The sequence below is a fragment of the Cricetulus griseus genome, chromosome X (assembly GCF_003668045.3).
Source record: "Cricetulus griseus strain 17A/GY chromosome X, alternate assembly CriGri-PICRH-1.0, whole genome shotgun sequence".
NCBI lineage: Eukaryota > Metazoa > Chordata > Mammalia > Rodentia > Cricetidae > Cricetulus > Cricetulus griseus.
This window is the reverse complement of record NC_048604.1, coordinates 114156448-114174572: the sequence shown is the minus strand read 5'-3', so window position 1 is coordinate 114174572 and position 18125 is coordinate 114156448. Positions and strand designations below refer to the sequence as shown.

The 18125-nt window shown below is 44.6% G+C and overlaps 1 protein-coding gene across 1 annotated transcript; it reads right to left on the bottom strand.

The window, feature by feature from the left end:
• Window positions 1-32: 32 nt before the first annotated feature.
• Gpkow (G-patch domain and KOW motifs) lies at window positions 33-14207 on the bottom strand. The gene is made up of 11 exons (XM_027433236.2): window positions 13956-14207; window positions 12886-13046; window positions 12660-12784; window positions 9964-10073; window positions 8612-8813; window positions 4585-4717; window positions 3828-3966; window positions 3487-3610; window positions 3326-3395; window positions 1615-1700; window positions 33-1529 (listed from the first exon to the last, which is right to left on the bottom strand). The coding sequence occupies exons 1-11, from the start codon at window positions 14123-14125 to the stop codon at window positions 1395-1397; spliced, it is 1455 nt and encodes a 484-aa protein (XP_027289037.1). The 5' UTR covers window positions 14126-14207; the 3' UTR covers window positions 33-1394.
• Between the last annotated feature and the right edge of the window lie 3918 nt (window positions 14208-18125).

Sequence of the window (18125 nt, the reverse complement as noted above, 5' to 3'; positions counted from 1 at the left end):
AGTGTATGCTATCACACCCAGCACATTTACTGTTTGTTTTTTTAGTTTTTGAAGAAAGGGTCTTTTGATGAAGCTTAGACTGTCCTAGAACTCACGCGAATCTTCCTGTCTCGGCCTTTCAAGTGATAGATGACAGATATGGGCTACCACACTTGGTGACTCAAGTCTTTTTATATTTTTTCATTTTTGTCAGAGTTCAGTTTGCCTCTGGTTCCCTTTTTTCCTGGTGGTACTGTGGATGGAACACACAAGGCTTTACATATGGTAGACACACACTGAGTGCCATCTCTTTATCATCCTATTCTGGGATGCTCTGATTCTTTTCAGTGTGCAACAGGATAACAGACTAGGTAGTTTTACCTGTGGCCCAGACCTAAGTCAATTACCATTTACTGCATGAATGACTTAAGCTTCAAGGATGATTTAGAAGCAATTGTGTCTAAGGCTCTGACTTCTCTTGCTGATTATCTTGGGCCATTAAGCAGGGAAAAGGCTTAGAACACAGTCACCTAGGGCAAGCAAGAAATTGTCCTAGAGTTCACTGAGAGCAGTAGTCAGTTTCCCCTTACTCTGACAAACTACCCAGATATAATTAAAGTATAAGGAGGAAAAGTCTATTTTGGTTCACAGTTTTGGAGGTTTCTAAGTCATAACCTAAGTAATTTCTACTAGGCCTTTATCTTTCAAAGGTCAAAAATAGGTGCTGAATCCTGGGCAAGAATCCTTTAAGATACAGATATATGAGCTGGAGAGATGGCTCAGTGGTGAAGAGTGCTTGCTGCTCTTTCAAAGGACCCAAGTTTGGTTCCTAGCACCCATGTCTGGCAGCTTGCAATTGCCTGTAACTTCAGCTCCAGAGGACTTAACACTTTTGGTTAAAGTATTTGTACTCATAATCACACACACTCACACAGGCACACACATATATATAACTAAAAATAATACATTTAAAAAGAAAGATATGGGCCTTTGAAAGCCATTCAAGATCCAAACAGAAGCTGTTCTGAGATGTAGCACTGGAGATTCTATAGTGTTTGTTTGGGGGCAGATTTCACAGTTTCTATGCTCCACGAGTGAGCTCTGTATTGGATAGGCAATTTAACTTGTCTTGAACTCTGAGCAGGGAAATGAGACTAAGAAATGAAGGCGTTTCTACCTCAGTCATCTCAGTTCCCAACTAAATTCAAAGCTCACATATTGGTTTTGATTTCACCTTTCCACTTTTAAAAATGGTTTTTATTATACACTCTAAATTTTGGTAGACAGTTTGGTCTATCTACTCATGTCCCTGTCCTTGCAGCTCAAAGGAGGACAAAACAATTATCTTCTCCATGGCAGCTGCTGTAGATTGCTACACAATAGTGACAGCCTGGGTGACAGCAGTGGTCCACATGTCAGTTTTCATCTGAGTCACTGGGGCCCACGTACTGGCAGATAGCGTCATAGTGGAGCTCCACCACCTGATTGTCTCTCCCAAGTTGTACCAAACCCTGACTCTTCACACTGTCCCGACTCAGAAGTCGTCCCACCTGAGGAGAGATGGGGTAGAGAGTTAGCAAAGTCGGCCCAGATCCTCAGTGATCTCCACACTCATTCCCAGGCATAGGAACTCACCTTTCCAGTGTGTTTTCCCAGCACCACCATCACACGACGGCCCTCTCCCTTGGGAATCAGGGTTTCCAGCATGTCTTCTCTCACGCCTGCAGATGAGGGAGAGGGGAATGAGGTTCACAGAAAAGGCCAGTCTGGCTTGATCCTGTCAGGAGGGCCTTTGCTAATATTTATTAGAGATACTCCCACCCCCACCCCAAGACAGGGTTTCTCTGTGTAGCCTTGGCTGTCTTGGAACTCGCTCTATAGACCAGGCTGGCCTTGAACTCACAGAGATCCAATTGCCTCTGCCTCCCGAGTGCTGGGATTAAAGGTGTAAACTGCTACCACCCAGTAGAGCTATTCTTATATTCTTTTGATAGAGTCCCACTCTACCCATTTCACAGGTGAGAAAACCAATGAGTAATTCATAGAAATAGCTACCATACAGGAACATTTTCCTACAAAACTATTTACTGGGCATATTCTCAGTCTGCCCTGCAGTGTGAGCTCAATACACTTCTTCCTGCAAAGGCAATAGTTTTGACAGGGACAAATAGTCATTTTAACACTAATCTGACACAGAAAATACATAGGGTTTGGGTAATTCCTGTCAAGGAAGTATCTGCTCTGGAAGAGGATGCTGGGCCTTGCAGAGAACCTGAACCCTGCCCAACTTCCCAGCTCTTGGCCTCAGATCCCATTCCTTATTCTTCCCTTCCCTCCCTCCCTCCATTTATTTTTGGGGGGGAGGGTGTTCAAGACAGGGTTTCTTTGTGTAGCCTTCGCTGCCCTGGAACTCGCTCTGTAGACAGATATTTGCCTGCTTCTGCTTCCCCAAGTGCTGGGATTAAAGGTGTGCGCCACCAATGCCTGGCTTCTGCTTTTCTTTTTAAAACAGCATCTTTTTTTTTTTAAAGATTTTTTAAAATTTATTATGTATACAGTCTTCTGCCTGCATGCCAGAAGAGGGCACCAGATCTCATTCAAGGTGGTTGTGAGCCACCATGTGGTTGTTGGGAATTGAACTGAGGACCTCTGGAAGAACAGTGAGTGCTCTTAACTGCTGAGCCATCTCTCCAGCCCTTAAAACGGGATCTTACACCACTTTAGTCCAGGTTGACTTTGGACTTGTGGGAATATTGACAGCCTCAAGTACTAGAATGGATCCTTTCTTTCTTCTTATATTTTTTGGTTGTGAGCCTAGTCTTTAAGGGCTGAGCCATCTCTCCAGCCCCCTTCTTTCTTCTGAAAAATATTTTTTAGATTTATTTTATGTGCATGTGTGTTTTGCTTGCATGTATGTTTGTGGCACCATGTGTGTGTCTGTTGCTCACTGATGTCAGATGAGGGCATCAGATTCTCTGAAACTGGAGTTATAGACAGTTCTGAGCTGCCATGTGGTTGCTTGGAATTGAACTTGGGTCCTTTGGAAGATCAGCCAGTGCTCTTAACTACTCTGAGCCACCTCTCTAGCCCCTGGAATATACCCTTTCTTTTTTCACCCCATATATATATATATTTCTGCCGGCATGTATGCCTGCAGGCCAGAAGAGGGCACCAGATTTCATTACAGATGGTTGTGAGCCACCATGTGATTGCTGGGAATCGAACTCAGGACCTCTGGAAGTACAGCCAGTGCTCTTAACCTCTGAGTCATCTCTCCAGGCCATAGACCCATTCTTTATCATCTTCTAGGATGCTGAACATCCCAGGTATAGTGGCTCAGACTTACTTTCTAGAACTCGGCCTTCATCTGTCCGACACACACAAGTACCTGGGCTCAGGACATCTTCAATTGTCATCTAGAGAAGAATGACAAGGAAGAAAGATGTCACAAAGGTAAAGCGCCAAGTCCCTGGGCGAGGAAGGGGACTCAGTTTGTGGGGTTCATACCTTGGTGTTGTAATACCGGCCACCCTTGTACAGTTTGTCAATGAAGCGTACACGTAAGTCCCTGTGTAGCCAATGCTTGTTCTTAGAGGTTGCTTTCTCACTCTTTGCCACAGGTTCATCCTGCCTGTGGAGAAAGCCAGCATCTGGATTACATTTCTGTCACACCCATGTTAAAGCCAACCTATCTTTAAAGGGCATGCTGGAAAACCCACCCCTATTGCTGTTCCCAGTTCCTTCTTTGCCCTGCCTTGCCTTGGAAGTTTTCCCTGACTGCTTGAGCCACCCCATACCTTGCCTTCTTCTGAAATCCCAGAGGCCTGGGCTCCTGCCCAGGCTCCTACCGGTCTGCGGAGTGTTTCCGCTTCCTCTCTGAATCCTTCTGCCTCCTCTTTGAGTCTTCCTGATTCTGGAGGGCCTTCGAAGACCAGGCTGTTCCAGTTGTTCTGCTCTGCTGCTCTGTGGAAGGTTTGCTCACGTGGCCTGTTCAAGGGGGTATAGGGACATCAAGGAGAAAGTCTCACCAGCACTTCCTCTCAAGGGTCATTGTTCTCCTGGCAAAGGCCCCATTTCCCATCCACCTCCTTCAGGAAGCTCCTCTCAAGCACCCAGCCCACAGCAAAGACACAGCAGAGTCAACTGCCTGGCGTTCATAGCAGAGGGGAAGAGCCGCAAGGACCTCTAAGCGGCCCTACAACCATTACTGTTCTGTCTGCCTCTCCTTTGCTCACACCCCAACCCTAGTCTCCTATCTGGCAAAAGAGAGGACCATCACTCCAAATACAAATGGACCTCCTGCGGGTAGGAATTGCTTTCCATACCCATTTCTTGCTGCTTAGAGAGGATGAAGATGCAGGGTACTAGATCAAGCACTTCTCAAACTGAACAAACTAGTTTGGGGATGTGGCTCTGTGGTAACAGTGTCAAGGCTCTGGGTTCTATTCCCAGCACTACCAAACAAACAAAAAAATGAATAAACTAGTCTTGTCCCTTCTCATGCCTGACCTCTGACTGGAAGTCCCACACTGCTTTTCCTTCCTCCAGATATAGAGAAAGCCTGCCTGACACCATGCTTCCCAAGTTTCCACCAATGAGTCTCACCTGGCTGTGAGGCGTGGCTATCAAACTCCTGCTGGGAAACAGGTTGTAGGCAATACTCACTAACAGTCACAATGCGGTTACCTACTGCCAGCCGAACCATGGCCCGTACATTGTCAGGATCAAGGCCTTCTACCTAAGGTGGGAGGTAGGAATAAGGCAGAGGGTGAATGGACTACAGCTGCTAGTTCTAAAATGTCCAGCCCTTACCTCTAATAGGTTTGAGCTCTCTGTGTCTCTCTTACCTTGTTTGCTTTGTTTTTGGATAGAGGTTCTCACTATGTAGCCCTGGCTGGCCTATAACTCAAATCCACCAGTCTCTGAGTGCTGGGATTAAAGCCCAACTGTATGCTGTGACCTGTTATGGCTAGGACCATGCATGGTTCCTTTATCTCTACTAAAACTATAACTCCTAAGAAACAGGAGTAGGGGGCTGGGGAGACGGTTCAGAGGTTAAGAGCACTTGCTGCTCTTCCAGAGGTCCTGAGTTCAATTCCCAGCAACCACATGGTGGCTCACACTCATCTGTATTGAGATCTGATGCCCTCTTCTGGTGTGCAGATATACAAAGAAGCAAAATGTTATACTAAATAAATAAAATCTTTAAAAAAAGAAGAAGCAGGAGCAGGCATGTTCCTGTATCTCCCTTAGCAAAATGTAAAACAAAGACGTGTGTGTGTGTGTGTGTGTGTGTGTGTGTGTTTACATACACGTAGCTACTATTTGTGTGGTGTGTGCATGTGTATGTGGAGGACAGACGTCCATATCAGGTGTCTTCCTTGAGTGCTCATCACCTTATGCTTTGAGACTATGTAGCTAGCTCACTGGCCTGAAACTTACTATTTTACCAGGCTGGCTTCAACCTCACAGAGATCTGCTTGCATTGTCTTTTGAAGTGCTGGGATTAAAGGTGTAAACCACCTTACTTCTTTGAAATTTTTAGTTCATGTGTGCATATTTTGCCTGCATGTATGTGTCTCTACACCATGTCATGTGTATGCCCATTGTCTGCTGAGCCCAGAAGTGGGGGTTGGATCTCCTGGAACTTGAGTGACAGACAGTTGTGAGCTGCATCGTGGGTGCTGGGAATCAACACGGGTCCTTTGGAAGAGCAGCAAGTGCTCTCAATGGCTGAGCCATCTCTCTAGCTCCACCTTATGCTTTTTTTATCTTTTTTTTTTTGAAACAGTGATCTTGGAGCTCATTGATTCAGCTAGGCTGGCTGGCCGATGAGCTCTGGAGATCTACCTAGAGTCTCTACTCCCCAGCTTTGGGTTATAGATGCATGTATGCCTGGTTTTTATATGGGTGCTGTGGATCCGAACTCATGTCCTCATGGTTGCATGCTAGCCAATCATTTTCACACACTGAGACATCTCCCCACCTCTCATTTTTTTCAAGATAGGTTCCAGGCTAGACTAGTACTTGTCATGTAGCTGAGGTTGGACTCAAACTTGCAGCAATTCTCCTGTTTCAGCTTCTGAGGTACTAGGTTTGCATTAATAAGCCACCATGTTTGCTTCAGACATCTTTTAAACACTTATGTTTCATGGAAATTGTGGGATATGGCATTTTCTCCCTTTTGGTTGAGAACTGAGACCCAAAAAGGCCCAGAAAATTGTTTTGGAGTGCTCACTGAAGCAGTGGGCCAGGCAGGCCTGTAAGATTAGGATTTATAGGGCTGGAGAGAGAGCTCAGCAGTTAAGACAACTATTTCTCTTGCAGAGGACCTTAGCTCAGTTCCCAGTATCCATGCCAGGTGGCTCACAAACACTTGTTAATCTAGCTCTAGGGGGAACCCAATGTTGAGCACCCACACTTACCTACAAATACCTACACTTATTTTTGTTATTTTGAGACAAGGTATCATTATATAACCTTAACTGGACTGGAACTCGCCATATAGATCAGGCTGACCTCAAATTCACAGAGATCTGTCTGTCTCTGACTCCTGAATGCTGGGATTAAAGACATGCAATACCAGGCCATGAAGAAAAATAGTACCATGAAGAGCTTTGCATTGTGGGAGTTCCTTCCTTTCTCACTCCCTGGACATTTTGGTGCCTGCTCTGGTTGGGGGCTGTCCTGAACATAAGAGGAAGATGGTGGCCACAGAGACAGAAAGGTGTCTGGAGTCAATCAACTCTAGGCTCTAGTTTGTTATAAGTGAAAAATAAATGCTGGGATACAGGCAGACTCTGAAGATGACAAAACAGGGCAAAGCAACATTGGTTATCCTTACCACCAACTGCCAGCTTTGAGGCAATCTGAAATAGAATACTATGCCATATTGACCAAAACTGGTGTCCACATTGCTAGTGGCAGTAATATTGAATTGAGCACAGCAAGTGGAAAGTATTACAGTGTATTGCACTGGCTTGCCATGATTCTGACATTATTAGAAGCAAACCAGAACAGATTGATGAAAAGTAAACCAGAAAGCAGACACATGTAGAGGCTCAAAGTTGTCATCAGGTGTCTCCCTCAGCTGCTCTGCACTTTCCTGAAGCAGGGTCCCTTGCCAAATATGGAGCTGGCCAGTTCAGGCTACTATAGCCAGGCTGCTCTGAGGATTCTTACTTCCTCCTGAATGCTGGAATGGCCTGCAGCTGCCACTTTCCTGGCTTTTATGTGGGTTCCATGGTCTGAATGCCAGTCTTCAAGTTTGTGTAGTAAGCACTTTGTCCACTGAGCCATCTCCCCAACCCCTTCTCTTGTTTTTTGACACATGGTTTTGCTACATAACTAAGACTGGCTTTGAACTCACAACGTAGTTCAGGATAGCCCTGAGTTTTCAGTAATCCTACCACCTCAATCTCCTGAGTATGTTACTATGCCTATCCTTTGTCTTTCCCCCCTTTCATTTAATTACATTCTTTAAATTTCTGAGATTATGATATAATTCCAACATTTCTCCCTTCCCTTTCCTTCCTCCAAACTCTCCCATATAGCCCTCCCTGCTCTTTCAAACTCATGGCCTCCTTTTTTTCCCCCGAGAGAGGGTTTCTCTGTGGCTTTGGAGGCTGTCCTGGAACTAGCTCTTGTAGACCAGGCTGGTCTTGAACTCACAGAGATCCACCTGCCTCTGCCTCCCAAGTGCTGGGATTAAAGGCGTGTGCCACCAGCACCTTGCTCATAGCCTCCTTTTTACCAATTATTATTGCATACATATATGTATTTTATATACATATATATCCCTAAATATACCCTGTTCAGTCCATATAACGCTACCTGTATGTGTTTTCAGGGCTGTTTGGCACTCAACAACCAACTGGTGTGCTTCTCCCTGGGGAAGACCACCTCTCCCCATTCCCAGCTTTCCTCAGTTCTTTGTGTGGGATTGAGACCTCACAGGTTTTTCTCCTTCCAGTCTGGCATGTTCATTGGTGTCATCCTTGATCAGTTCACGTTTGGGCAGTCATGTTGGTGAGACTTTATGGGTGTAGCTTCTGATATTGCTAAGAGACAACAACCTCACAGCAATTTCCTGCTCAATCCTTTGTTCTTACAATCTTTCTGCCTCCTTTTCTGCAATGGTCTGAGCTTTGGGTTCAGAAATGTTTTGTACATGTATCTATTGGGACTGGGCTTCACAACTCTGTATTGTGATTGGTTGTGTGTTTTTATTTATTTTTGGAAAAGGTTCTTGTTATGTATCCCAGGTTGGCCTTGAACTCTTGGAAATTCTTCTGCTTCAGTCTAAGTGCTAGTATTATAGGCCTGCTTCTTTCTCACGATTTTAGTTTCTCCTGTTAGGTGCCTCTGACTACTGGGCCAAATCTCTATCCTTTGAAAATTTTTATTTTACTTCAGAAAGTTACTAGGCTGCTTTTGCACTTATTATGTAATCCAGGCAGGTCTTGAATTTGTGATCTTCCTGCCTCAGTTTCTGGAGGGTTGGGATCACAGGCATGTCCCATGATACCTGACTTGACTGGCAGCCTTTCTATCCACAACTCTTCCTCACTCTGCCCCTCCAATTAATCTTCCCTGCTACCTGCCATGGTTTCAGGGATATGTTTGTTTTTACCTTCCCATAGAGGCCCCGGAAAGGGCCAGAAAGGATCACCACAGCTCCTCCAGGCATCAACCCTTCCTTATCCTTCTCTCGATCCCCATCTGGTCTTGGTGGGTGATGAGAGCTAGTGGAGGCCAAGGCCTTGGCCTCCATCAGGTTGGCACCCAGTCCTAAGCCTTTTGGCCTTAGAGAGTTGACCCGGGGCTTCACGACTCTGCAGAGAAGAACACAGGTTTGTGGGAGTACAAGTCTTCAACACTTTCCTGCCAGCACTCAAACACACCGCAGAAATCCTTAGTTTTATATTTTTATTTATTTGTGTATGCTTGTACACCATGACACACATGTGAAAATCAGAGGACAACGTATGAGAGTCTATTCTCTTTCTACCATGTGAATTCTGAGGTTATCAGGATTACAGGCAAAGGCCTTCACCCATCCAGCAGCTCACCAGCCCCACATCTATATTTAGATTACCCTTTCTGATATCACATTAGAACTCACTGAGCTATCAAAATGCCAACTTTTCTTTTCTTGTGTTAGGGGGGGAATCCAAGGCCTCAATGCATGATAAGCACCTCTACCAATGAGCTACATTTTCAGCACCCTCAAAAAGCAATTGCATTTGATTCAAGTGAATTAACTTGTTGCATGTACTATCTATCCCATCCTATCTACAAGTGCCAAGTTAGGTTCATATAAACAAATATGGTAACATTTCTACAGAAGAAATCATATGGTAAGTATACAGAGCAAGGGGAATAGTTCTGAATGCTCAATACCAATTATAGTCATATTTGGCTACCAAATGACTTCAGAATTCTTTGAGGATTTACAACTGAAAAGGGATTTTGTTTTTCAGTCCTAGGGATGGAACTCTGGGCCTTTTACATGCTAGGCAAGCCTCTATCACTGGGCTACACACCAGCATAACAAAGGGATTATAAGTCTATGAAGTAAGAGTAAGCATGTTTAGTTTCTGCTTACTAGGGACTAAACCCCACCATGTGTGCCTCATGAGTATAGTTTCATTTAACTCTTGCAACAAACCTGTGAAGGCAGCACTACCATTTGCATTTTTCAGATGAGTAAATTGATCCACAATGAGGAAACTTTAAGTGGGATCTTCTTACTGTTTTGAAGGCAAATCTGAGGTTGTTTGCTTTTTGGTTTATTCTTTTGCAATAACAGGCTTGAACCTAAGGCTCTGTGAAAATCGGGGTTTGAAACAGTAGTGAGTGACTACTGAACTGGTGAGGGTGACAATGTCCTCCCTCACCACCTGGATGGTTTTAGATTAAATGTAACCACAGGGGTCTTATTTATACCCATTGTCCACCCCCCAAATCCCCCAGAAAACTCACTGACTGAAAGTATTGCCGATGCCCTTGCCAGGTTTCCATCCCATGCCCCGCAACATGGCCAGCCCATAGGCCTCCACAGGGACTGCCTCATAGTTGGCTTCCTCTGGCACCTATTGGTCAGGCAGGAGAAGGGAGTCAGGCTTTGTGATGACCCTGTTTGCAGTATTTGCTGGCACTCATGAGGTGACTTCCTACACCCCTGGCTCTTGAACACTATGTGTGTGCCTGGTTTCAGTGGAGGTCAGAAGAGGGCACTGGATGCCCTGGAACTGGAGGCATGGTGGATGTGTACCATGTGGGTACTGGGGCTTCAACCCAGGGTCTACAAGAGCAACAAGTGCTCTTCTGAGCCATTGCTCTAGTACTCCACTCCCCCAGTGTTTTTGTTTGTTGGAGACAGGATCTCACTATGTAGCTCTGGCTGTCCTGGAACTCTCTATGTCAACCAGGCCAGGCTGGCCTCAAACTCAGAGATCAGCCTGCCTCTGCCTCTTAAATGCTGGGATTAAAGGCGTGCACCACCATACCCAGCTCAACAAGTATTTACAAAGAACCTATTATAGAGGCTGGAGAGAGAGCTCGGCAGTAAAGAGCCATGGTGCACATACATATATGCATACACATGAAGTCATACACATGAAATACAAATAAATATGCCTTAAAAGTTTTTAAAGGACCTATTCTGTTATTTTAGATGCTGAGGATAAGGAACTAATAAAATAGAAAGTCTCTGTTAGGGCTTATGATGTAGTTGTCAAGACATACAATAAATCAAATTCTGAAAATATGATACATTTTATAAAGAAAAATAAAGAAGTACTGTGCACAGTGGCACTATCCAGTAGCTCTGGCTATATATGAGATGAGAAAGTAGTGTGGCTTAAAGCCAAATATTTGAAACCAGCCCGGGCAACATGGTAAGACCCACCCCCCCAACTCAACAGCAAAAACAAAACATTGGCTATGGGGAATGCAGAGGGAGGGGAGCCACTGACCCATCATTTAATTAAAGATAAGTGATATGATAGAGGAAGGTATAAGCCGGGCATTGGTGGTGCAGGCCTTTAACCCCAGCACTGGGGAGGCAGAGGCAGGCTGATCTCTGTGAGTTCGAGGCCAGCCTGGTCTACAGAGCAAGTTCCAGAACAACCTCCAAAAGCCACAGAGAACCCCTGTCTCAAAAAAACAAAAAAAACAAAAAAAAAAAGGAAGGAGGAGGTATGAGGCTAGGAGAAGAGTGCTCTGAACAGGCTCAGTTGTAAAAATAAGGACTTAGTAGACCTGGGCCTGGAGGCACATGCCACAGGGGAGGTGGGAGCAGCAGAAATCTGTGAGCTCAAGGCCAACCAGAGCTCTAAAGTGAGATCTGTTTAAAAAAACAAAAAAAAAAACAAAAAAAAAACAAGGGAGCTGTAGAGATGGCTCTTCCAAAGGACCAGGGTTCAGTTCCCAGCAATCACATGGAAACTTACAGCTACCATGGATATAGAGTGAGATCCTGTCTCAAAAAAGGGGTGGGGTGGAGAGAACAAAAAGCCTGATTGATACTGGTGGAGAAACGAAGACCACAAGTTCAAGGTCATTCTTGGCAACATAATGAATTCAAGGCCAGCTTGAACTACATAAAACTGTCTCAAAAAGAAAAAACCCAAAGCACATCTGAAGACTGATGAGAATAGTTCAGTTGAAAGATGTATTACAACAAATTTATGACTAAAAACTTCATTATTGGCGGGGCGTTGGTGGCGAACGCCTTTAATCCCAGCACTCGGGAGGCAGAGGCAGGCAGATCTCTGTGAGTTCGAGGCCTGGTCTCCAGAGCGCGTGCCAGGATAGGCTCCAAAAACTACACAGAGAAACCCTGTCTCAAAAAACAACAACAAAAACAAACAAAGCAAAAATGTACTGAGACATATCTCTTTCTTGTCTCACCAGACCCTAACCTTCCAGGCTTCATTCCTGCCACTCTTCTGAGTGTCCTTACCGCCTCTATCCTGAACTTAGGCTACTTGCTTCCCTCCTTACCTTCACTATTAGTCATATTTGGGTCACAGCAGCCAGAGGGGATCCTGTTACAACCCTTGTCAGCTCAGAATTTTCCCATAGCTCTCATTTCACTCACACTAAAAGAAAAAGTCCTCCCCGTGGCTCAGAAGGCCCTTTTGATCTGGTCACCTCTGCCTTCATCTATGGCCTGACCCCTCATTCATTCCAATCCAGTCACACTGGTTTCCTTAGAGTTCTTTACATACTACACGTTTAAAAAGAACAAGGAAAGAAGGAAAAAAAAGAGGAAACAAGCAAAAGTGGTTCCAAAGAGTGTGTACTCTTTCTTTCTTTTTTTCTGAGAGTTTCTCTGTGGCTTTGGAGGCTGTCCTGGAACTCACTCTGTAGACCAGGCTGTTGTCGAACTCACAGAGATCTGCCTGCCTCTGCCTCCCAACAGTGTGTACTCTGATAGCATTTGTATTTCCCATCCACTCTGCTGTCCACCTCTATCAGATAATACCAGAATTCAAGTACTTTTTGGGACAGCCTGCTATCTATTTGTTAAAGCTTCTAATAAGGATGGAAGGGAGAAAGGCTAGTTGGCAAGGCTCTGGGACACACATGCACAGTTTCCCTGCTATGTGCAAGGAGGCTAGCCAGACGGGGTAGAGGCAATGATGGGGGAGGATGGCAAAGGGGCAGCTCACTGTCTCAGCCTGAGGTTCGCTGTCTGTTCCTTCCCCACTGGGATTGCATCCTTTCTGGATCATGGGAATAGTGAGCGTGGGGTCAACACCTGCATTCTCCCTCTCCTCCAGGGACTTCTTGGATTCTAAGGAAGAATGGGAGGATCAATGAGGCCATACTCTATCCTTCCAACTTCCTCCTTGTCTACCTGTACTGGGGCAGAGCAAAGGGGGAGGTTTCACTTACCCTCAATGAGCTCCTTCACAGCCTGGGACAGCACACCATCTGACATTAATACAGTCTTAGTTTCTGAGGATGTCTTAGGGCTCTTGGCCAGTGGTTGCCTCCGAGAGCCATTCTGGATCAATGGGATGACTAGTTCCTTGGGGGCTTCTGGAGGGTTCACACTGATGTGGGGACAGAGAGAAAAGGTTAGGAAAGTACAAGTGTTAGAAAGTGGAGATATCTACACCCAGCCGAAGGACCATGTTCCACAAGTTATTTTTCCGCAGGTCCTCCCATTTCTTTTCGAAACAGTTATCTCACTATGTAGCCCAGTCTGGTCTTATAAACTCTGTCCTCTTGGTGCAACCTTTTAGTGCTGAAATTACAAGCAAGCATCACCTCTCCTCGTGTCCTCAGCTTTAAATGTGTCTTATGGAAATCATTCCTGGACTCTCAACCACAATGACTTACAAATCACCATCTTCGGTCGAGATTCTCCCCAGTTTCAGGCTAGCAAACAGCCTTCCGGACAGCTGTCTTCCATTAGTCCCTCCCTTAGGTCTTTCAGATCAGTTTCTTAATTATGCTGCTGATGGCCTCCCCAAACCTGTATTTGCCGCATTCTCCAAATCGGAGAAGCTTCCACTATTTCAGTTGAGACACTAAAAGTCTTGTCATTCTCCCTCCTTTTCCTTTCTCAAAACGCACATGTCCTCAAGTCCCAATGACTTTTTCTCTGAGGAATATATACCTTTGGTTATCAGGCGCCATTTTCACCCACCTCTCTAACAAACCTCCTCCTTGCCCTTAAATTATTAAATTTAATAATAAATTAAATTTTAATTATTTTTCTCTCTTTTTAAATATAGGCTCTCATACAGCCCAGGCTAGCGTTCAACTCTTGATCCTCCGGTGCCAACCTCCCGGGTCCTGACATTAATAAACATTTGCCACCACTCCCGGATGCCTCCATAAACTTCTTGAGGCCGTGTTTGAGGCCTTCTAAATCACTGTCATCAGGGCAAACAACTCGTATTCTGCCCTCCGCCCACCGCACCGATTTCCAAAACGTGAAAGACCCAGCGTTTCACCTCTGTAGCTCCCTTCCTTCCACGGTCGTTAAGAAATCTTTCTCCTCAGAGGCCCGTCCTGTGCCATCTCTGGGGTCTGTCAGTCGCCTCCGGGCAGACGTGCGAGTGAAACCGAAAGAAATCGGGGCCGTTGAAGGGGCAGCCCGCGGCACACTGTTTGGGTCCGCCATCTTGTCCCGAGTCCCAGGCTAGCGCACTGCTTGCTGGGAAGTTTAGTTTAAGCTCAATTCGCTAGGGGCCGGCCGAGACGCAATGCCTCAAGGACAGGTCTTGAAGCCGTGGGAAAAACCGATCACGCTGGTAAACGGTTTGAAATGTCATAGGAACGCGCCGCGCCGCGCATTCTGGGAAATGTAGTTCTCAGTGATATAACCGTGGTGGCAGATTGATTCTCCCTAGGTTTTCAACCATTTGTAATGCAGGTCTAGGGGATCCGACACTGTCTTCCGAACTCCGCAGGTGACACACATAAATAAATGCAGGCAAAATGCTTATATACACAAAATCGGGCTGGAGAGATGGTTCAGAGGTTAAGAGCACTGACTGTTCTTCCAGAGGTCCTGAGTTCAATTCCCAGCAACCACATGGTGGCTCACAACCATCCATTATGAGGTCTAGTGCCCTCTTCTAGTGTGCATATCTACATGGAAGCAGAATGTTGTATGCACAATAAATAAATAAATCTTTAAAAAATGCCTCTGCCTCTGCCTCTGCCGGGCTGGAATTTAAAGTGTTCACTACCACGCCCGGCTTACTTATTTTTATTTTGTGTGCATTGGTGTTCTGCCTGCATGTATGTCTGTGAGAGGGTGTAGGAGCTCTTGAAACTGGAATTACAAAGCAGGAGGAATTGTCACAAGTCTAAGACAAACTCTATATGAGCTGCCATGTGGATGCTGGGCATTGAACCTGGGTTCTCTGGAGGAGGAGCCGGTGCTCTTCACCTCTGAGCCATCTCTCCAGCCCTGGAATACTTTCTATGTTGCAGTTTTCTGAGCTTTTGGATGAGGCAATGTCTTCTGGTCTTCGGCATAAAGGACAGGGAACTGCCAGGCTGGGACCCCTTTGCCTGGGTGCTAGCTCTTTCTTTCTTTCTTTCTTTCTTTCTTTCTTTCTTTCTTTCTTTCTTTCTTTCTTTCTCTCTCTCTCTCTCTCTCTCTCTCTCTCTCTCTCTCTCTCTCTCTCTCTCTTTCCATCCCTCCCTCCCTCCCTCCCTTCCACCCTCTCTCTCCCTCTCTCTCTTTCTTGGTGAGAGCAGGACTGTTGTTGCAAGTTCAGCCTTAACAACAGGTGGTGGTTGGGAGGGTCAGAATATATATTCTTTGAAATTCCTCCCTCTCCCCTTTTTAGACAGGGTCTCATTATAAGCAATGAGTGGCCTAGAACCCACCGACATTTGCCTGCTTCTGCCTCCTAAGTGCAGAAATTAAAGGAATGTGCCATCACATCCAGCCCCCATATATATTTTTTTTTTACCTAAATGACCCTGGGGATTTTCCATAACAATATTATAAATTATCAAAAACATGAGATTAACATTTGCATAATACTGTTTCTTTTTAATCACTGAGCCACACCTCTAGCCCTGGGTGTAACTCTGTTAAATAAACTATTGTCCTTTTTCCCTTCCAGGATCCAGTCTAGTGTCTAACACACTGTAATATAATTGTATGCCTCCTTTGTCTTCTGCAGTCTGTGATAGTCTTTGTCTTCACTGATTTTTGAAAAGTACAGCTCAGTTATTTTGAAGAACATAATGTCAATATGGGTTGGTATGATTACCTTTCATAATTAGACTGAGGTTATGAGTTTTGGACACGAATTTCAGAGATGGGGTAGAGAGATGGCACAGCAGTTAAGAACACTTAATTGCTCTTGCAGAGGACCTGGGTTCAATTCCCAGCACCCACATAGTGGCTTACAACCATGATAACTCTAGTTCTAGGAAATCCATTGTCCTCTTCTGACCTCCACAGGCACCAGACACACCCATTGTGCAATACATACCCTTCATATATATATAAAATTAAATTTTAAAAAATTCCAGAGATGATATGCCTTTCTGACATTGATTCAGAGTTATGACAATGTTGATATGTCTTATTACTTTTTCTGGATTTGTAAAAACTTTTTTGGTGACAGAGCCTAGGCATGAACTCATTATGTAACTGAGGCTTGAACTCCTGATTCTCCTGCTTCCATCTTCCAAATACTGGGATTATAGGCAGGTATCACCAGTCCTGAATCCTGAACTTTTTTTGGTTGCTAATTAACTTTTACTATTTGCCCACATTGTTGCAAACATACCTGAACATAACATTCTCTAAGCATGTATCATTATATAACAACAAACACCAAAATTAAATGAACCAACCTTACTAAAAAGATCTTACCTTGATCTTGGTCCTAAAAAATCACTTTTTTTTAAGATAAATTCATTCTATGAAGCTCTGACTGTCCTGGAACTCACTATGTAGACCAGGATAGCCTCAAACTCACAGAATCAACCTGCCTCTGCCTCCTGAATGCTGCAATTAAAAACATATGTCACCATGCCTAGCTCATAATCATTTATTTATTTATTTATTTATTTATTTAGTATATGTAGGCCCAAGGGCGTGGTCAGGCAGACCTGTAGCCAGCCCCTAAGCAGGCATGGCTACAGGTTCCCCTACATGTATACAACATTCTGCTTCCATGTACATCTGCATACCAGAAGAGGGCACCAGATCTCATTATGGATGGTTGTGAGCCACTATGTGGTTGCTGGGAATTGAACTCAGTACCTCTGGAAGAGCAGTCAGTGCTCTTAACCTCTGAGCCAACTCTCCAGCCCCCTCACAGTCATTTTTTACACAGAAATCTTTTTACTTAAGTTAATTGTTCAGGGTGGTCTTTGAGTAAGAATGTCCCTCCACCCTGTAGTCTCATGTGTTTAAATGCTTAGACATCAGGGAGTGGCTCTATTGAGAGGGATTGGGAGGTGTGTCCTTGTTGGGGTAGGTGTGTACTTGTTGAAAGAAGTGTGTCTCTGGGGATGGGCTTTAGGATTTCAAATGCTTAAGTCAGGCCCACTGCCTCTATCTTCCTGCTGCCTTCCTATCTGGATATAGTATTCTCAGGTATTTCTCTAGCATCATGTCTGGCTGCATGCTGCTATGCTTTTTGCCATGATGACCATGGACTAAACTCTCTGAAACTGTAAGCCAGCCCTAATGAAATGCTTTCTGTTATTAGGCATTGTAGTCATGGTGTCTCTTCACAGAAATATAACACTGACCAAGCCATTCAGTAATATTAAAATATGTTTTCAAGAGTGAAGAAGAAATATATCAAAGTGTAGGGAAACACTGTAGCCCCGCCTCCTAGTGTCTCCCTACATCAAAGCTCCACTGTGGTCAGATAGTCAGAGAAAATAACACAAAGAAATTGAGATGATCTAATCTAAAAGACTGAGTCAGATTAAAATGAAGATTCTTGTAGCCCAGGTATATACCTACTGTGAATAATGAAAATTTTGCGACTTATTTCTAGTGCATAGGTTTTTGACAATTGAAAAAAATTAGGGCTAGTTAGATGGCTTAATGGGTAAGAGTGTCTACTGCCAAGCCTGAAGACCTGAGTTCAATCCGTAAAACCTACATAGTGAAAAAAGATCTCTCTGGAGAGATGGCTCAGTGGTTAAGAGCACTGGTTTCTCTTCCAGAGGTACAGAGTTCAATTCCCAGCAACCACATGGTGACTCACAACCATCTAAAATGGAATCTGATGCCTTCTTCTGGCCTGTAGATGTATATGTAGAGAGCACCATATACATAAAATAAGTAAAGCTTTAAATAAAAAGAATAAAAAAGAGCCCAGCGTTGGTGGTGCACACCTTTAATTCCAACACTCGGGAGGCAGAGGCAGGCGGATCTCTGTGAGTTTGAGGCCAGCCTGGTCTCCAGAGAGGGTGCCAGGACAGGCTCCAAAGCTACACAGAGAAACCCTGTCTCGAAAAATAAAAAGAAAGAAAGAAAGAAAGAAAGAAAGAAAGAAAGAAAGATAGACTTCACTGTAACTTTTTTTCTTGAGACAGAGTTTCTTTGTGTCCTGGAACTAGCACTGTAGACCAGGCTGGTCTCAAACTCACTGAGATCTACCTGCCTCTGTCTCCTGAATGCTGGGATT